Consider the following 21,167-nt stretch of genomic DNA (forward strand, 5'->3'; position numbering starts at 1 on the left):
GTCTGGCCTCTCCTGCTCCCCGGGGACCGGGTGGGGCTCTGCCCTGGCTCCACCCATGGCTCCCCAGACTGAAATTTGGGTGGGGGTGAGAGGAAAGACCCAGAAGTGCTCAGTGTAGTGCTGGGAGGGGGGGAGCAGGTATGGGACTGGGGATGCTCGTACACAGAGGATCTGCCCAGCCCTTGGGCCCTCCCCGGCCACCTCACAGTCTTCTGAGCCCTCAGATGGCAGGAACTGAGGCAGGAACTAACCCTAAGCTCCTCTGACCCTCGCACAGTGCCCCTGCCAGGAAGCTCTGCTTTAGCCCGATGGGTGGGAGTCCCCTCTGCTCTGTTTTAGAGGAAAGGATCAGAGAGGGTGGGCGACCTGTGTAGTCACACAGCGCGGAGTGGCAGGGATAGGGACGGGGCATAAGCAGCCGTGGTCAGGCTGTCAGCCCATGGCTGGGACATCCAGAGAAGCCGAATCAGGCGGAGGTGGTGGCGAGGAGGGGAGCAGAGTGTCACCAGAGTGGGAGACAGCCGAGGCCCTGGGGGAGCCACAGCCGGCTGGGTCACATACTCAGGGGACCACCTGGCCGCGGGCTGTGAGTCCAGCCAAGCCCCATCAGTCGGTCCTTCTGTCTGTCCTGAGTGAGGTGCTGGACAGGCTCCCTGGGAAGGGAGGGAAGTGGGGGGCAGAAGCACCCCAACATGCCCCTCTGCCCTGCTCAGAACCCCCTGGCAAGGCCCTTGCCCGCTGTCTGAATGGGGGGAAGGCGGGAGGGCAGCCCCCACCCCTTCCCTGTCCCCACCCTAGGGCCTCACCCCCTCCCCCGGCCCCTGTACCCCTCTGGCTCCAGGTTCCCCTGCCTGAGCCCTGGCAAGTCCCAGCCCCTGGAAGGCCCCCGAGGTGGGTCCTGCTGAATACTTTAGCCAGGGCTGGGGTCTCCTCTCTGCTCTCCGCTGCCCCCCAGCTGCCCCCAGTCACCAGGGGGGGTCAGGTCCACGGTCAGGCCTGCAGTGCACTCACCCGGGAGGGCCACGTGTGGCAAGTGTGGCTGGGTGTGGGAGGGGGCAGGGCGGCCCCAGCCCCGAGCCCAGGGACAGGCGGGTCTGTGCACACCGGCTTTGGGGGGCTCTGGAGGTGCAGAGGGACAGCAGCCCGTGGGGTCGCAGTTCTGTGTCGACCCCCACCCGCACGCCCACCTTCGGTCGTTTCTCCTGGCTTCTCTTCCCCCAGGAAACAGTCTGCTGGGCTTCCAGATTCACCCCCAGAGCTGCTTCTGGAAGATTCCAAGCCAGAGACTTCCCTGGCATCTGGCACCCACCTGGGGATGAGGCCCAGCGCTGCAGAGGGCTCCGCAGACCAGCCAGGTATGGGCCCACCTGTGGATGACCTCTGATCTGTGGCCCCAAGTGTGACCCCGGGAGATGCTCACGGTGCCCTGTCCTGTCCACCAGGGCACTGCTCAGTCTTTCTGTTGTGTGTGGGGTGCCTGCCTCGGCCCCACGAGGTCAGCCCTGACCGGCCACTCGGGGAGGACAGAGCACTGACCTTGGTCTACAGGCCCGGAGCATCACCCTCCCAGAGGTACTGGGAAAGGCAGAGAAAGTGTTCGGATCAGAATGAGCACTTGACTCAGAGTCCCAAACTCTGGTCCAGGCCTCGTCTCTCTGGGTGGCCTCCGGTCACAGCCCGGCCCTTTGCCGCAGAGCCCGCCAGGGTGACCCACAGCTGGGCTGGGCTGTGGCCAGGGCTACACACACCTGCCCCGCTGTTTGCAGACTCGGCCAGGAGGGGGCGCCTGATGGCTCTGGGAACTGCATTTGAGCAGCGGTCAGCAAGTGATGCTTAGGCAGGGGTGAGGCTTAGCCCAGCCTCGACTCAACCCCACACCCAGGCCCTTTCGTTGTGACCATCTGCCATACAGTGTGCTGTTTTATGGGGGAGAGGGAGCGATTGGGGGCCCTAGAGCAGCCCCCGGGAGGTCATGTGGTCCTAGGGATGGAAATGGGGCCTTGAGCATGCCTGGCCTGCACTCCAGCCCTTTGGGCCTTCTTCCTGGCCCCTAGAGAGCGCTATTTCTCCCGGGATGCTCGGGGGACCCTATGTGGTGCCAGGGATCCATCTGGGATCTGCTGGGTGCAAAGTAGGCTCCCAGCCCCTGTGCTCATCTCCATGGTGGGCAGGTGAACCGCCTCAGGCTCTGGCATCTGCCACGGAATGCTCTGGAAGTCAGTCGCGTGACCTCTCATGCCTGCCAGGCCAGTCTGCATCAGGGGAAGTGACCACCACTGTGCAGTGGACGAGGCCACAGTCCAGTGAGTTAAAATGTGGACACTGTTTCCTGTGAGGTTGCTTGGAGGCTGGAATGTGGCCCCTGAGAGTGACCTGTGCCCTCTGACCTTCCGAGATTCTGGGGTGGGGACAGGTATAGAGGTAAGCGTAGAAGGGGCTGCCCACCCACAGGCCCACGCTGTAAGGACTTCCTGTGGGGGAGGGACGAGGCTGGAGGTGGGCCCCCAGCTGGAATGGACACCCCACCCTGCTTGGCCACACTTGGCCAGCGGCCTCAGCACTGCAGAAGCCAGGTAGGCCTCACCCCGGGTTGCTGGGCAGGGGAACTGTGGAAAGGTCTGGAAACCAGAGCAGCTCTGGGGCGTGGGGAAAGCCCCAAATATGCCACGCCCCTCTTCTCTCACAGGCCAGGGGAAGGGGCACTGCATGTGGGAAGGAGGGAAAAGCGCCACCCCCCCACACCTCCTGCTCTCCTCAGCCTGATTGGGTAGCCTGACATTGGCCAGAGGTGTGGGTGGCAGGGTGGACACACTCCCTAGGAGGGAACTCCAGGCCCGGGAGGCGGCTCCCAGCTGGCACATGTGCAGCCCTGCATTCATCCCTGCAGCACCAACACGTTAGGAAACACAGTGAGGAAACTGCACTGCAAAATTATACCCCATAAGGGATGCAGTTCCCTGGGCCTGGCCCTGCCCAAACATCCTTGGAGTTGGGCCGCAGGCATGTGTGCAGTAAGGTTATGTGTGTGGGGACAAGGGCTGTGTGTGGGATGGGGGCTGTGTGTGAGGCAGGTTGTGTGTGAGGCAGGTTGTGTGTAGGGTGGGGGATGTATGTGAGGTGGATTGTGTGTGAGGTGGGGGCTGTGTGTGAGGCAGGTTGTGTGTGGGGTGGGGGATTGTGTGTGAGGCAGGTTGTGTGTAGTGTGGGGGTTGTGTGTGGAAAGGGGGCTGTGTGCGAGATGGATTTTGTGTGGGGTCAGGGGCTGTGTGTGAGGAAGACTGTGTGTGAGGTAGGTTGTGTGTGGGGTGGGGGGAGTGTGTGTGAGGCGGGTTGTGTGTGGAGTGGGGGTTGTGTGTGAGGCGGGTTGTGTATATGGTGGGTTGGGTGTGGGGTGGGGACTGTGTGTGAGGGTTTGTGGCGGAGGGGAATTGAGGGGTTGTGGGGGATACTTGTGGTGTGTAGGTGTGTGGGAGGGGTTGTGCAGGGTAGAGGGTGTTGGTGTTGTAGGCTGGGGAAGACAGGGAGCAGCTGCGTGTCCTATGGGGTCACCCCACTGAGGAACAAGCTCTGTGTTGGGGTAGGGGTTTGGGGGGCTAAGGGGTTTGTCCTTCCAGGACCGGGGTCACAGCTGGACTCAAGGCCAAGGTCACATCTCTGACAAGGTCACATCTCTGACCATTCAAGTGTTTCCGGAACCAATCTCATTGTGCTGTTGGGGTGTAGGGGGCGGCACCCCTGAGAAGCAGGAAGGTCCTCTGAGGGCTCTGAGGCCAGTGTCCCCCAAGAGGTGACCGAAGGCCCCTGAGGAGGGTGAGATACCTGAATTCTCCTTCAAGGGACCCCACCTGTGGAAAGCGCCCCCAGTGTCCCCTCCACGATTCTTGCCCTCTGGGCGGAGTGAAGTTTTCACCCTGCAACTTAGAACTGGTCTCCTGGCCTGTGGGGTCAGCGGGGTGCAGACCTCAAAGCACTGGGGACTCAGGCACTCCTGAGCTGAGGCATGAGGAAACGAAGAGCCACAGGAGCCGAGACACGTGAGCTAAAGGTGTCCTGGCCCGAAGAGCCTCAGAGAAGGCCCCTCAGGCAAGGAGGGCGGGATGCCGCCACCTGTGATCTGCACCGTGACCACGAGGTGGCGCCATGCGCATGCAGCTCTATGACAGGCAAAGCGGACGGTGGTGGCGCCTGAGGGGACCAACCTTGGACCCAGTGTGAGCGGCCACACCGTCTCCAGGAAGGCCGGACTCTCCAACCGACCTGTTTCTAGGGACATCTTCTGTTCCCAAAGCCAGCCTCCCGGGCCCTGGCCGCCACAGGTCACTGCACACTGGGGTGGGAATGCAGAATTCATTCGAGGGACCCCACTGACCCTCTGGTTCTGCCCTCCCTGACGCTGAATGGAGACAAGGCGAACAACTGTCCAAATCTACCTGCTTTGGAGGGTCGCGTGGAGTGGGGAGGGGTCAGGCGGGTCCAATTTCCAGACTCCCAGTCCCTGGGGGGGCAGGGTGGGAACTCGGGGTTCCCGAAGCTGGCGGAGAGTCAGTGCACCCCACGGTTCCTAGGAGACCTGGAGAGGATTCCCACAGGGCGGGGTGGGGGGTGGACCCCAGGGAGCCCCGGTCAGCTCCTAGTCACACCCGGGCCCATCTCCACTGCCCGGGTCTGCATAAGGGCACACGGAGCCCCAGCCTGGACTGAGGAGGAGGGACAAACGGTCCTGCCAGTGAGACTCAGGACGCCCAAGAGCTCTGGGCCAATGACACAGCTGCCCCACAGGGCAAACTACTGGTCATGGGGCTGGTTACACCTGCCCACAGCCTCAGCCCTGCAGCGGCCAGATCCAATTCCTGGAGGGGGGGCTCTGACACAGGCCAGAGGCTGAGGCTGTCATAGGTCAGAGGCTGTCCCGGCATGGAGTGGGTTAGGGGTTGTCCCAACAGAGAGTGAGTCCAAAGCTAAGCCAGCTGGTCAAAGTCCAGTCCCAGCCCAGGGCTCTGCTTGGCCAGGCCTTTTGGGGACGCTGTCTCCTTTCCCAGAGGTGTGCCGGGATGTTCCAGAGCAGGGCAGGACGCAGGGGGTGGAGGGGCGGACCCTGGCCAGAGAGCTGCCTGGGCAGGCTGGGGCAGGGAGCTGGCATCTGGCTCAAGTCTCCCCCACCCAGGCCCCGGGAACATTGGGCCATTGTTCTGGGCCACAGCAGAGGGTGGTTCTGTGGCCCTGCAACCCAGGAACAAAAAAACCTGTTGAGCAAGGCGCCTCCATGCGATTCCAAGAATTCAGCCGGGATCTGGGCGGGCCTGAGCAGGACAGGCCCAGGCCGGGAGCCCAGAGGCGAGCCAGAGCCCTTGGCCCCGAGATGGGCACAGCCAGGGCCCCAATGTGGGCAGTGCCAGGTGAAAGGGAAGCCCCGTGCTCCACAGCTCCCAGGCCGGCTGGAAAGTCACCTCAGGGGTGGCCCCAGAGGGAAGGGCGTGAGTCAGCAGGAGGGCCTAGCACTCCTATCCTCCTATCCTGCTCTCCCCCCGACCCCGCCCCGTGAGGATGGATAATGTGCTCACACAGTGTAACACACATCACACACAGACACACAAGCGCACGCTCATACGCATCTCAGACACACATCACACACACATGCACATGTACACACTCATACAAATCACACAGACACATATGCACACACTCATACGCATCTCAGACACACATCACACACATATAAATGTACACATTCATACAAATCACACAGACACACATCTCATCTTAGACACACAACACACACACATACACATGTACACACTCATAAACAAATCACAGACACACATGTACACAATCATACACATCTCACAAGACACGTCACACACACATGCACGTGTACACACTCAAACAAATCACACAGACACACATGCACACACTCATACGCATCTCAGACACACATCACACACATACACATGTACACACTCATACAAATCACACAGACACACATGCACACACTCATACGCATCTCAGACACACATCACACACATACACATGTACACACTCATACAAATCACACAGACACACAAGCGCACGCTCATACGCATCTCAGACACACATCACACACACATGCACATGTACACACTCATACAAATCACACAGACACACAAGCGCACGCTCATACGCATCTCAGACACACATCACACACATACACATGTACACACTCATACAAATCACACAGACACACATGCACACACTCATACACATCTCACAAGACACATCACACACATGCACACACTCATACACATCTCAGACACATCACACACACATGCACGTGTACACACTCATACAAATCACACAGACACACAAGCGCACGCTCATACGCATCTCAGACACATCACACACACATACACATGTACACACTCATACAAATCACACAGACACACATGCACACACTCATACACATCTCACGAGACACATCACACACCTGCACACACTCATACACATCTCAGACACATCGCACACACATGCACATGGGCACACTGATACACGTCTCACACAGACACACACATCACACACACAGTTACACTCTCCACAGGACAGGCACGTAAGACAGAGACATACAGACACACGCTGGCTTTCCAAGGCCCTGGCATCCTCAAGTGGGAAGTGAACGTCCAGGGGCCCGAGCTGGCCTCCCTCAGCCCTGGCTGCTGAGGTGACGTGAGCTGCATGGCCAGGGAGGCTGCCGGGCCAGGAGTCTGGTCCTGCACGCGCCTGGCGGGCGGCCTTGGCTGTGGCCCGGGGCCCTGCTCGCCTCTGCCAGGGCAGCTCCCAGGACAAAGCCCGGCCGGTGTGACCTGCATCAGCTCTCTAGTGTCCACTCCAGGAGCTGGTGAGAAGTGGGGCAGACAATGTTTCTTCTGGAACATTCTCTCAGGAGGGGCTGACAGAGCCAGCAGGGTGTTCCATAAACAAAGGTACAGAGGGAAGCATGAGGGGATTTCAACAGAGAGGCTGGCAGGAGTAGGGGCTCCCTGGGGGGGGGCATGTCCAGCAGTGGGGACAGCCCCCCTGCCACTACAGGAGAAGGTGGCCGGCAGGTGTAAGAAGCAGAGCAGGGCACGAGGGTCCGAAGGGAGGCCTCGAGGGCCGGAGTGAGCAGCTGTTGGGCTCTGCGTGTGTGTTGAGATGCCCCTTCCTTCCCTTACTGGGCAGTGCAGGAAGACCCCAGAGGCGGCGGGTAAGCGGTGGTCTGACCCAGGTAGCAGCAGGGGGCTGGATGTAGCTGGATCCCTGATGGGGGGCTACAGAGAGAACCAGGGTGGGAAGCCCACCACGTACACAGCCAACCTGGCTCCAGCCCTGAGCATCTAGGTGTGGTCCCCAAACAAAACAAACAAAACAAGCCATCCTGATGAATTCTTCTCCTTTTCTTTCTTATTCCTCCTTCTTCTTCTCTTTCCCTTCCCTTCCCTTCCCTCCCTCCCTCCCTCCCTCCCCCTGCTCCTCCTCCTCCTCCTCCTCCACCTCCTCTTCATCCATCCCCCTTTACAGGGGCTATTCCTGGCTCTAAGCTCAGGAGAGGACACTGGTAGTGCTCAAGGGACCTTAAGCTCCATGCATCCGAGGCAAGTGCCTCACCTCTATACGACCCCTCCAGCCTCCAACCCTCCCCTCCCCTCCGCCCAGATGAATACTGAAAAGAGCGCCCATGGGCTGGAGGGATGTGAGGAAAGTGATGACTCTAACATAAAGCCCGGACTTCATCACTGGAACAAGATAGGTCAGCCGGGGTTTGCTGTTGGAGAAGGGCAGGGGAGGGCTCTGGACAATCACTCTGGGGGACAGTGGGAGGAGGACAAAGTCCCAGGAGGGCTCTCTGCCAGACTCCTCAAAGGGAAACCTTTGATGCTCTTTCTAAAACATTCTTTCTGTAGGGCCAGTGGTCCAGAACCTAGCATCTTAAACTGTGAAAGGCTCTCCCAGCACAGATCAGAGGCTGTCCGGGCACAGGCCAGAGGCTGTCCGGGCACAGGCCAGAGGCTGTTCCAGCACACAGATCAGAGGCTGTCCGGGCTCACAGTGGGCCAGGGCTTGTCCCAAATCAGAGCGGGGAGAAGGCTATGCCAGGATTGGGGATGTCACCTAATTTTTGGAAAAATAAGTTTAAAATAAATGTCTTTATGATTTTCAGTAAGTATCTGATTTGTACACCTAGTTTATATACTACCCAAAGTTGCATGGAAATCTCTCATGTGCCAGGGGCCACGAGGGGAGCAGCTGAGGCAGCCCGGTCGTAGAAGGGCCAGCACCACATTCATGCCCGTGGCTGCCCTGCGCGCCTGAGCAGCCAGTCCCTGCCGCCCCCCCAACATACACCAGGATTTCCTGCACAATGGAAAAGGGGTACAACTGCCCCCACCCCTCACAGCCATGCCAGCCTCAGCCCCTCCTGCAGCAGCGCACTGAAAAGAGGGGCTGGAGGTTATCTGCAGACCTCCAAAGAGACAGAGATACACACACACACACACACACACACACACACACACACACACACGGGCCAGCCTCAGCCCCTCCTGCAGCAGCGCACTGAAAAGAGGGGCTGGAGGTTATCTGCAGACCTCCAAAGACACACACACACACACACACACACACACACACACACACACACACACGCACACACAGGCTCTGATAACCCGATAAGCCGCCCCAGTCAAAACACGCTGTTCTCTGCTGTTACCTGACCCCATGTTTATACTTCAGGGTGGAGGGTCAGCAGTGTCCCAGCCTGTCAGCAGAGGGTCGTTCACCTGTGGGTCTGCTGCGAGGCACAGGTCTGTCTCGGGAGCAGAAACCCCTTGCAGACCCTGCGGACCCCCGACTTCTGAATCTGGGATTCCTTCTTGGAACCATCGCATGCCCTATGCCAGCTGGGGTGGGGGCCCGGGTCAGGGTCTCCTCAGGAAAGGGGTGGAAGGAGGTAAACACTGGCCCAGGGAGGAGCACAGCTGGGCATGGACCAACGGCTGAAAAGGAAGAGGCCACTCGCCCCATCGAACACACACACACACACACACACACACACACACACACACACACACGCTCTGCCGACCAGGGCAGATCTGCCAAGCCCCTGTGTGCATCACGGCCCCTCTACAGTTAGGGACAGGAGACGAGTTGCGGGGCCGGGATGACAGGCGGTGTGACGGGCACACCCTGGAGCTCAGCCGTGCCACCCGACCCCGCCTGTCCTCATAGAACCGTGCCCCATGCAACCGCCTCTGCCACGCAACCACCTGCGCGCTAGAAACCTCTGCCGAGAACCTGCTCCCCCGCAGCCCCGGGCAGAGGGCCTGGTCCCCAATGGCTGACAGGTCGTAGATCTCTGGATCCCCGCAATAGTCGCCGCCTGCCCAGGAGAGGCCAAGAACGGCCACTTACTCTTTCGGGGGGTTGACATCCTCTGGCCGGGCCTCAAAAAACCGAAAGACTTCGTCGCACTGGGAAATGTGAGGAGGCAGCCGGACTAGCGCCTGTGGGAAGACAGGAAGGAAGGCGTCAGGTCTGACCAGGCTCTGGACAGGAAACCAACAGTGGGGTCAGCTTTGGTCACTGGTGATAGGGAAGGTTCTACCCACCTCCCCACCAGGGCCCTCGGCACCACAACCAAACAGGTAACTGAACAATTCTCAGCTGTCAAACACTCACCTACACATCCATCCACTCACTCACTCACCTGCTCACTCATCCACGCATCCGTCTGATCCAACCATCCACATACTAGTCCCTCCAACACCCACACAATCATCCACATAACTTCCCAGCTAACTCGCCCAATCGCCCATCCATCTCTACCTATCTACCCACGTATCTTATTCAGTCACCAAACAGGCCATTGAAAAATTGACCAGTCCCCCTATATCCCGGCCCCCCAACACACAGCGGGGCACAGAGAGGGGACACTGCCGGAGCCACGGGCCCACGTCACGCCCCGGCCCTATCCCTCCTCTCCTGCCCACAGCAGCATCCTGGCCTGAGCCCGGCCAGAGCTGTGTCTCTGGGGTACCACAAGGGGACAGTGCTCTCTCGGGTGTGGATGGGATCCCCGGACTGCAGCAGCAGCCAGGGGCCCCATGGTCAGAGGGCAAGAACGGGGCCCAATCTCATGAGTGCAAGTTTTCAATGAACACGTTCGTGCCTGCCAAGTGCTATTTCTCCCTAGGAACGGAAAGAAAAGGTGGGGAAGAAGAGAGAGGCAGAGAGCTGGAGGGATAGAGAGTGAGGGATGGAGAGAAAGACAGAGACAGAGAAAGAGACAGAGACAGAGAGACAGAGAGACAGAGAGAGAGAGAGAGAGTGACTGAGAGACTGCACAGGCAGAGTAAGGCTCTTGGCAGCACCAGGTTGCAGGAGGAAGTGCTGGTGGGTAACGGGTGGGCTGGGTGGGCTGAGACCAGAGCGAAGCCATCACCGGGGATGCAGGCCATGTGTGGAGTGGCCGCCAGGTGACCCCCTGACCAAGCAGGAGGGGGCAGGCAGAGCTCTGGTGCCCAAGTGCCAGGCCAGAGCCTGCCAGTCCCTGCAGCCCGGGCACCCGCGGCCAGCACAGGGCTCTTCATGCCAACCGACAGCGGCATTCCGGGGGCCGCAGACAAAGAGGCCTTTGCTGGGCACTTGGGGCAGCATCTGAGGAACAAGCAGCCGCACAGAGCGCGCGCCCCCGTGCAGGCCGGCGAGGGGCTCGGCTGGGGTGGTGCCTGGCAGTGCTGCTGCCAAGCCTGGCTCTGGCCAAGACCATTTGGCAGCCAGTCCTTGGGGCCTGGGCTCCGGCAAACCACCCAGACGTTCTGAGAGTAGCAGATGGAGCCAGATCTGTGGGTATTTCCAGGGGCACGACCTCCGCTCGGCTCTCAAGCTCTGCTGCTGGGCACGGGGGAGGGACACGCGGAGCGGCCGGGTCAGGGCGGGTGGGCCTGGCTGAGGGACCCTCGCGCTGCCGGCCACAGGCTGTGTGATGCGGATCCCGTTCCTCCTCTCTCCCACAGCTCAGTGGACGTGGAATACCACAGCTGGTCACAGCTAAGTGAGGTGTCTGGGTCCAAGGCAGGACAGTGCTTGGTTCACCCCGGCTGCTATGCTGCCCTTTTCTGCTCGTGTTTCTGTGTGGCAAAAGCTGAGTAAGCACCAGAAAGACACTGGAAGGGAGTCAGGGGGACTTCAGCATAATTCAATTCCTTCTTTTGGTTTTGGTGTTGTCTTGGTGCCACACCTGGCAGTTCTCAGAGATGACTCCTGGCTCTGTACTCAGGGATCACTCCTGGTGGTGCTCAGAGGGGACCATAAGGGGTGATGAGGATTGAACTTGGTTCGGCTGCATGCAAGGCAAATACCCTATCCCCTGTTCTATCTCTTCACCCACAATCAACACCCCAATCCTGCCCTTTCGACTTGCTCCGTGATCCCGGGCAGCTGCCCTCTGCTCTCTGGTGGTCAGTTCCAGATAAGAGACCACTAGTTCTCCCAAGTGTGGGGCTCAGAACAACTGTTTCATGAGGGGACGTGAGTTTTGTAGGCTTGTATGTCTTGGACAGAAGCTCAGTTACTCAGACTCCGCCAGAGAAGACCGGAACAGGTGGAGACTGCCTTTCTCAGACCCCGAGTCTTGGGGTAACTGTGCAAGAGGCTCTCAGAAAAGGTTATACAAGATAACATTTCAGGACCTGTACTGCAAACCATGAAGGAGAGAGACAGAGACAGAGAGGCAGAGAGAGAAAGACAGAGACCAGGAGAGAGAGCGAAAGACAGAGACAGAGAGACAGAGACACAGAGAGAGACAGAGACAAAGAGATAGTCAGAGATAGAGACAGAGACAAAGAGAGACAGAGAGACAGAGACAGACAGACAGTGACAGAGAGACACAGAGAAAGAGAGAGAGAGAGAGAGAGAGAGAGAGAGAGAGAGAGAGAGAGAGAAGAAAATGCCTGCCACAGAGGCAGGCTTGGGGAGAGGTGGATGGCAGGAGGGAAACTGAGGACATTGGTGATGGGAAATGTACACTGGTGAAGGGACGGATTTTGGAATATTATATGACCAAAACCCAATCCTGGACAACTTTGTTAACTATGTATCTCATGGTGATTCAACTGAAAAATAAATTTAAGAAAAGAGGGTTCCAAATTTAGAGAAGGAGGGGCTGGAGCGATAGCACAGCGGGTAGGGCGTTTGCCTTGCACGCAGCCAAGATGGCCGATACAGGTTTGATTCCCAGCATCCCATATGGTCCCCCGAGCACCGCCAGGAGTGATTCCTGAGTGCGTGAGCCAGGAGTAACCCCTGAGCATCGCCGGGTGTGACCCAAAAAGCAAAAAAAAAAAAATTTCGAGAAGAAGAAACGAAAGCACAGAGAGGCCATGGAACTCCCGTCACTTTGCTAGCAAGTGGCAGGACTCAGAGCCAGCGCCTCAGTGCTGTGGACCCCTGCACACCCAGCGCTCTCTGACTGCCAAGGGGATTGTCCAAACGGGTCTCCTGCAGTCCCCACCGTGGCTACAGGACTGTCGGGGCAGAGCTGGGCTACTGCTCTTTCCCTCAAGACGGCATCTCTGGGGAGCACGATGTGTCCCCAGGAAGGTGGCCACACGGGTCGGGGACAAGCTCTGCTGTACCTCGGGGCCACAGGCAAGGACTCTTCAACGGAGCCGCCATGGACCAAGCCCTGAGCCGCGCGGTAGAAACTGGAGGAGGATCCTCACTCCAGCCCAGTGGCCTTTACTGCTCCGCGTCCAAATCCTGAGTCAAGTGCCCAGACAGACGGACAGCATCGGGGGAACAAAGGGACACGGCCACGCCAGCCCAGGGTTTGCTGTGACATTAGGGCTCCTGCAGAAGGGGCTTCTAGAGAGAGCACACAGGTGAAGGCCTTGCACATGGCAGTGCCTTCTTGGACCCCCCCAGCACCCCAAAGAGTCCCCTGAGCCTCACCAGGAGTGATCCTTGAGCACTGAGCCAGGAGTAAGCCCTGAGCACTGCCAGGTATGGCCCAACCCCCCCAGTCGCTAAATAAAAATAAAGAAAGGGTATCAGAAAGCTGAGCACCAACCAGGTGGAAGTATCTGCGGTGGGCGATGAGTGGGGGTCTCCAGGGCAGGCTGGAGGCCCCCTCCCTCCTGAGCACAGTCTCGCTAGGTGGGAATGGCTGCACTTCTGAGACGGACCTGCAGGGGGCAGGGCTGAGCCTGAGCTGCAATTGGAGCACATCCCTTCCTCTTCCCCAACCGCACCCCTCCTCCCGGCCCCCCAGTGCCCAAGCGGCTCCTCTGCCTCTTTCAGGAGAAAAGGGATGTGATGGGTTTCATCCCAGACTGAAAATCCCTGCTCCGGGTCCATCTGAGACAGAGGAGTGAGTACTCGCAGGGTCCCAGCCCACTTGGGGCAAAAACAATCAAGCTCGAGCCAGAGTCATAGTGCATATGCTGCCCGAGCCCACGTGGCCAAGCACATGCGTCGCCCACATCTCCCCTCTTGAGATGTGGACTTTCATGCTTTCACACCTAATGCTGGGGTGTGTGTAGGGGCTCTCTCTGCCTTTGAAGAAGCCCGGGTTCTCTCTTGAGAGCGTTACTCTCTCTCCCCCTCTCTCTCCCTCCACACCTTAAAAACCCTCCAAGGGGCTGGAGCGATAGCACAGCGGGTAGGGCGTTTGCCTTGCATGCGGCTGACCCGGGTTTGATTCCCAGCATCCCATATGGTCCCCTGAGCACCGCCAGGGGTAATTCCTGAGTGCAGAGCCAGGAGTAACCCCTGAGCATCGCCGGGTGTGACCCAAAAACCAAAAAAAAAAACCCTCCAAATAAAATCTATTTATTTCAGAGTCATAGTACAGCGGGTAGGGCGTTTGCTTTGCACATAGCCAACCCGGGTTCAATCCCCGGCATTCCATATGGTCCCTCCAGCACTGCCAGGAGTGATTCCTGAGTACAGAGCATCACTGAGCATCGCTGGGTGTGACCCAAAAAGAAAAAAAAAGTTTTTAAGAACGCCCAAGCTCATCAGTTCTGGCTTCCTGCCTCAATATGCCCCGCAATAACACGCATGACCCGCGCCTGTTCTAAGAGCAAGCCCCTTGAGAAACGAGCCACGCTCTTCAGACAGAGGAGGGGAGCACACCATAGTCTCAGTGCTTTTGGAAGTAGTGGGCTCTGCCCTCTGCTGGGACCTGGTCAGCGACGGGAGAACCTAGGGTGGCCGGGGCAGGGATGCCTGTGGACAGAGGGGGCAGCCCCGGGGCTCCGGACCAGGAGAATCTGGGAAGAGGGGACAGAGTTGAAAGCTGCTGGGGCAGGGGGACCAGGTGGGGACACCCTTACTCTCTGACTTCCCTATCCAGGGACCCCAGACCTGGGGTGGGGGGAGAGGGAGGAGGGTGGCTTCCAAGGACCCCAGTCAGCAGAGTGTCCAGGGTTGCTAGTGCGGGTGCAAGCAGAACGGGGGTGCAAGCTCGGTGGCTGTGGGGCCAGAGCGATGGTACAGTGGGAAAGGCATTTGCCGTGCACGGGGTCGAGCTGGGTTTGATTCCCGGCATTCCATATGTTCCCCTGTGCACTGCCCAAAGTGATTCCTAGGGTAACCCCTGAGCACTGCTAGGTGTGACCCAAAATCAAAAAAAAAAAAGATGCTGTATAAACTCAGTGGCTGAGCAGTCACTGGACGAGTGTTTTCAACCACTGAGATACCTTACGGGTCCCTGGATTTGATTTATTCTGTCTTTTCAGCCAGCAGCCACTCCCAGCGATGCTCTGTGGGAGATGCCGGGATACGAGGGTCACACACAGTGCAAGGGACGAATTCAAGGTCCCCATCTGGCTAGGCACATGCTCATCCTCCCTCTGGTGCTTTCGGTTTTTTTGTTTTGTTTTGGCTTGCTGGGTCACACCCGGTGATACCCAGGGTGCTCGGGGGACCCCATGGGATGCCAGGGATCGAACCCGGGTTGGCCATGTGCAAAGACAAACTGGTCCTCATCTCCCTCTTGCACTATGGGGCCACTGAGAGCCTTTCTCTTTAAGCGGCGCCTCTGGTCCAGCCTGGTGTCCCTCTCCCCTCTCACTGCAGCCAAGCCTGATTTGGGGCCCTTGACCCCCAAAACGAGTTTCCTTGCGCAGAAAGAATAATAGCAGTGAGCTCAACACCGGGGCAGCAGAAAAGTCCTCGAGGCAGCTACGGGGCAAATGTTTGATTTTCTCCCCTAGGAAAAACACTGCCGACATGTATTCCACATGCAGGAATGGGGTAAAAGTATCCCCTGTACGCTCGTGGGCCCGGACCCCCGAAGTACACAGAGCTCACGCTTGTTAGTGAGATGAAAGCCTCCAACTTGCTGAGGCCACAGGGCCGTTAAATATTAGCCGCATAAGCATGCTGCCCATTAAATTAATTTATGGAGTTCACGAAATGCCTTTGGAGCCCGTTTTGACGGACAGGCAGCCCTCGAGTGCCACATAAAACAATCACCCGGCAACGTTCGGTAAATTTTCCATGACGTCCGTTTCATCTGCTCCTCCTACGTTTCGGGCGAACACTGAGCTCAGGGCTGGGAGCACGTGCTGGGCGGTGAGGACAGGGGTCCCAGGGCGTGGGGACTCTGTGTGCACTGACACTCGTTGCGTCTTGAGTCACTTGTGCAGAGCCAGCTCCATGGTCGGGCGTGGGAGAACCCCTGACACCCCCCACACCCAGAGTCCCCGCAACCTGGCGGGTCCAGAGAAGGTGCTGACCAGCCAAGCAGAGGCGCTTGTGCTGGATTCTGTGGACAAAACTCCTGGGACTTCTAAAGAGGGGGTGTCCTAGAACAGCTGGGCGGGCTGGGCCATGGGGTGTGGAGTGGACCACCCAGTGCTCAGAGGTGTCAAGCAGGGCAGTGGACAGTGAGGTGAGGCTGAGAGCTCTTTGGCACCATGATCGGTAAACAGAGCCAAGAGGTGCAATAGCAGATGGCAGTGACCCTGACCTGCTGCTGGGCTTGTCCCTAATGACCACTCCAAGCCCACACCCAGGTCTTGGACAATCAGACACACAATGCTGACCCAGCCTTCCTGTGAGCCGAATGGAAGGTCATGCCTTCCCCACCCACCCCCCGCCTTCTGTCGACTGCAGCCGGAGGTGGTGTGGTCGACCCTAATCAGGTTAGGGGGCCCCTTCTTCTGCCGAGCCCACTTAAAAGGTCTCCCCAGTCAATAGGGCACCACTGGGGCCCTAGGGCTCCCCCCATTGGATCTCCGCCCGATTCAGGGTTCCTGAGATATAAGATGCTATCAGTTCCCTCTCTGCTGAGACCCCCACAGATCCCTGGAGCTCTGGCGGCGCCGAGGGGCTGTAAATCCCAGCGGCAGGGGGACCCTTCTGCCCTCTGCCCCCTCCTCCATTAGCTCTGCCTGTTGGCTTAATTTCTTGGGCAGGGAATAACATGACATCAAAGCCCCGGCTGTCGCCATCAACCGGGCGAGAGATGTTAAATGCTCCTTCAAGAGAAAAATAAATATTGAGCTGAAGAAGGGGAATGTCGAGCCCAGAGGACTCAAAACCAGGCCAGCTGCAGCAGGTCAGGTAGAAAATGAGAACAGAGAGAACCTCTAAGGTCACGACCGGGGACACTGGATGGGAGAGTCTGACTTCCCTATACTAGGGAACAGCAGGTAATACACCTGGCAACTTATTTCTTGGAAAAACACTTCTGCTGGCAAGTACAACGATGCAGGGTTATGAAACATCATCGCAGAAAGGAACCTGATGATAACAACGCTATGAAGGGGTCAGGTACTTCAGAGGACACAAGCACAGCCAACCTCCCTCTCACTGAGCCTCCCGAGAACTGGCAAGAGAGCTGTTTGCAACCCTATTTCTCAGAAAGGGAGCTAGAGCTCAGAGACAGAAAGCAACTTGACCAACATCACATAGCCAGGAGATGGGGTTCTGGGATTCTCACCCCAAATCCAAGCACTCCCGACAAAGCATCATTCCACATTTATCTTTGCCAAAGATTTTTGTTGGTTTGGAGGTCCACACCCAGCAGGGCTCGGGGGCTACTCCTGGCTCTATCCATACTCCAGGGTCACCCCCTGGTGGGGTTCAGGAAACCATGGATTCAGGGATCCCACCCAGGGCTCCTGCATGCAAAGCACGCACTCAGCCTTCTGAGCTCACTCTCTCCAGAGTAAATTATTTTGTTTTGGGGTCACACCCAGTGATGCCCAGGGTTTACTCCTGGCTCCGTGCTCAAGGATCACTCCTGGCAGGCTTGGAGGGTCATTTAGGACATGGGGGATTAAACTCAAGTTTGCAGCGTGCAAGGCAAGTTCCCCGACCACTGTACCATTGCTCCAGAGTAAGTTGTTTAACTAAGAAATTCTCTGCCACTCACACCAGGAGGGATCATGAAATTGTCTAGGTCTTTGATGGTCATTAAATCTGGCCCCACTGGGCACGTCCTCTTTGCCAGGCAGGGCCAGCACTGGCTTTACAAGTCAGAACAGCACCACCAGGTCCTGTGGTACAGAGAGAAAACTGAGGCTCCAGGAAGTTAAAGAACCAGGTGGTCTGGGCACGCGGAGGCCTTCTGCCAGGACACACAGGTGGACGGCTCTGGAGCCCCTTGCAGGGTCCTCTGCTCCAATCAGAGGGACAGTGCGTCCTGCTCCGAGGTGGGCCTTCCTTCCTGTCCACACCTTGCTCTGGCTGTCTGGTGCGTGTACATGAAGACAGAGCGTGTGCACATTTGCTCCTATAATGCTGTGTCTGTGCACATGTATACGCAAAGACGAATCCTGGGTGACAGGGACCTCGAAACTGATTCTGACTATGTTTTGCCAAAGGAAATCAAACTGCTCCCAAGTGGTTTCCTTTTCATGGTCTATGTTTGGTGGTAGTGGTAGGGGTGGGGGGTTCCCCACCAGACTAGGGGCCACCTGGGAGCGATGCACCAGAGGCCAGGAGGTACCAGGGATGGAACCAGGACCTTGGGTATCCCAGGCACACGCTCCACCCCCGTCTACCCCTACCCCCAGCTGTCTCTGACCCCAGCAACTGTTCCCACTTTGGATTTTTTTTTGTTTATTTTTGTTTTGGGGTCGCACCCAGCGATGCTCAGGGGTCACTCCTGGCTCTGCACTCAGGAATTACTCCTGATGGTGCTTGGGGGACCATATGGAATGCCGGGGATCGAACCCGGGTCGGTTGCGTGCAGGTCAAATGTCCTCCCTGCTGTACTATTACTTGGCCCCATGTTCCAACTTTGTACACTGCTTGATTCCCAAAACAGCAGAGGCCCAGCGGCGAGCCCAAGGCCCTCGTTGCCCAGAAGGGGTCCCATGCTGAGTCCACCGCTCTCTGAGAGGGGCACTGCCCTCTGCATGGGCATCGGGGAGTCTGAACACACAGACATTCCGCCCGGCCCACACCCAGTGGCCTTACCCGGCAGTACTCGTCGATGGGCCTCAGCCTCTTCACAGCAACGTCCCGGATGTGGCTTCTCCGGAACAGGATCTTTCCTGGAAGAGAGATGCTCGTGAGCGTGTGGCAGCAGCGAGGGGGCCGTGGGCTCTATTTGCGTGTATACCCCCCAGGGCCTTTTCAGCTGGCCCTCCCTTCAGGTGAAGAACGGTCACCTCGGTGGGTGGGCAGGAGCCGCCCGAGGCTGAGGGTCCGGGACGGCTCGGGCGGAGGGGACGCCCCGGAGGTTGCCATCTTGTCCTAGTGTCCGTCCGGGCGGAATGGCAGGGCCGACGCCTGACCCGGGCACAGAGTGACCTCCCGCTCACACCCAGGCCGGCCCAGCATCACGTGCATGTGCGCTTTCAGGCCCAGCCCTCCTGGAGAAACCGGCCTCGTTTCCTGCCACCGGGCAGGAGCTCCTATTCTTAGTTTAGGTGGGCAGCTGCTTCCAGGCCAGGAGAAGGCCAAGACAAGCCTGTCTGCTGTGGCCCGACTGTCTCCCAGCCTTGAGGGGGACACAGCCTTGGAACAGAGCAGGGGGCTGCCCTCCGCAGGAAGGCAGGGACATGCCCCTCACACGTCCCTCAGGCTCCTCTGAGCAAGCCCAGCCCAATGAGAACCAACAGATACATCAGAGTCCTTTCCTGGGGTGCCAGGTCACCCACAGGAGCTCAGGGGCCACTCCTGGCTCAGTACTGGAAGATCACTCCTGGTGGTGCTCTGGGGCCCCTGGGAACGGAAGCTGGGGGCCTCACTTGCGCAAGGTAAGTGCGCTACTACCAAGCCCCACCCCCAACCCAGCGTGGAGAAACTTTACAGTCGGCTAAATTTAGAATCTGAACTTGAGTATGTGACATTCGTGACCTGGTACAGCTTTTTCTTCTGTGTCCAGTGGTCATCAAAGGCCCTGTTTCTAATAGCCTTTTTTTGGGGGGGGAGGGAGGTGAGCAAGTGGGATGTGCAGCTGGGTCACTGCTCAGGGCTTACTTCTTTCTTGCTCTGCACTTAGGGATCACTCGTGGTGGACTTGGGAAACCATATGGGATATGGGGGATTGAACCTGGGTCGGCCACGTGCAAGGCAAGCATGTATTATGGTTCTGGTTCATCAAAAGGCATTCCTTACATAAAGTAGCAAAATAGGAGACTAACACCCAAGAATAACCGAGATAAGTACCAGGAGGATTACTCCATGGCTTTGAGGCCAGCCACATACACGCTAGGGGAAAGGCAGCTCAGATAGAGAAGGGAGCACCAGGTAAAGGGTGTTGGGAGAATCCTCTCAGGATGGAAGATGCGTGATGAGAGTAAGACTATAGACCGAACATGATTGCCACTCAATGTCTCTTTTGCAAACCACAACATCAAAAGGAGAGAGATAACAAAACGGAATGCCCTGCCACAGAGGTAGGGTGGAATGGGGGGAATGGGGGGTGGGAGGGATACTGGGATCAGTGGTGGTGGAGAATGGGCACTGGTGGAGGGATGGGTATTCGATCATTATATAACTGAAACCCAAGCACAAAAGTTTGTAAGTCTACAACTGTACCTCATGGTGTTTCACTAATAAAAATTTAAGGGAAAAAAAGGCATTCCTTAACTGGGGGAGCTGGGAGCAGCCTTTCCTTCCAGAAGACAGGACACTTGGCCATGCACCCAAGGTCGGCCTCCGCTGAGAACCCCAGGGCTCACTCTGCATGTAAGCAAGGATTCAGCCCACAGCTCTAACTGCCATCTGCTGTAGCCCAAGCCTGCCTAACTCCCTCTGGAGAACAGCCTTCCTTCATTCCCAGGCAGACCTTTGGCTCAAATGGGACTAGTCCACCCACTGGCACATGGGCAGGCGTCTGATCAACCAGCCCATCTGTCACTGAGATTGGCTCAGAAACGGGCCAGGAACCAGTTCTGGGCCAATCAGGGTCTGCCCTGAGATTTGTGCTGTCTATACCCTTTTTCTTCCACCGTGCTAGGCGGGAAGTGGGTCTGGCACTTCACTCCGGCTGCTGGGAAGGCAGCTGACAGAGAGAAAGGTCTGGGTCTGGTACAGGTGGGTTCAGTGTTTCTTAGATGGCAAAAAAGAGAGAGAGAGAGAGAGAGAGAGAGAGAGAGAGAGAGAGAGAGAGAGAGAGAGAGCAGGATCCAGAGATAACAAAAGGCAGGTATCCCAGGATATCCAGCTGGATAGAGGACAACTGTCCCTAAATCTCAGGTCTACCTGGGCATTTCATTTATATAAAGTACCACGATTCATCTTTCTTTGAGCTGGGGGGAGGCGATCTTTTTCATTTGCACTAAAGGAGTTCTGTTTTAAAATCACCGTTGTCATGTGTGAATAAATATGCAGACATTATGTGAATCCACTTAAGTCTTCATCAAGGTCAAGTGAAGCCCTAAGACTGGTCACTCGCTGTGAATACAGTTTGTCTGGGAAATGACCAGGAGGGACAACACCGGGAGCAAAGGCAGCAAACGGAGGAAGCGTCTGTTCGTCCCTGTGGGGCTCCCTCTGTGGGGGACCTGGGGCGCAGGCGCGGGCGATGCAGGGCCCAGCTGAGGGCCAGAGAGTGTAGCCTGGCATCGAGCTCCTGAGGGCACTTGCAGCCTAGGGCATGACTAAGTGTCCCCTGCTCTGGAAAGAAAGGCCAGTGAGGGAATGGATGCCTCTTGATGGAGGGACTTGGGTGCATAGTTGGTGTCTGGCTAAAC

The 21,167-nt window shown here is 57.7% G+C and overlaps 1 protein-coding gene across 2 annotated transcripts in view; it reads right to left on the reverse strand.

Annotated features, from left to right (window-relative positions):
- The window catches only part of SH3PXD2A (SH3 and PX domains 2A), a 194,713-nt gene that overhangs the window by 66,378 nt on the left and 107,168 nt on the right, over nucleotides 1-21,167 (reverse strand). For both annotated transcript variants that reach the window (XM_056120486.1, XM_056120485.1), the window contains exons 4-5: nucleotides 18,442-18,518; nucleotides 9,418-9,509 (exon numbers count right to left, since the gene is read on the reverse strand). In XM_056120486.1, coding sequence (XP_055976461.1) covers nucleotides 9,418-9,509; nucleotides 18,442-18,518 — 169 coding nt within the window. The remainder of the gene's footprint in view (nucleotides 1-9,417; nucleotides 9,510-18,441; nucleotides 18,519-21,167) is intronic.

The sequence above is a fragment of the Sorex fumeus genome, unplaced genomic scaffold (assembly GCF_029834395.1).
Source record: "Sorex fumeus unplaced genomic scaffold, SorFum_2.1 ptg000043l, whole genome shotgun sequence".
In the NCBI taxonomy this organism is placed as follows: Eukaryota; Metazoa; Chordata; class Mammalia; order Eulipotyphla; family Soricidae; genus Sorex; species Sorex fumeus.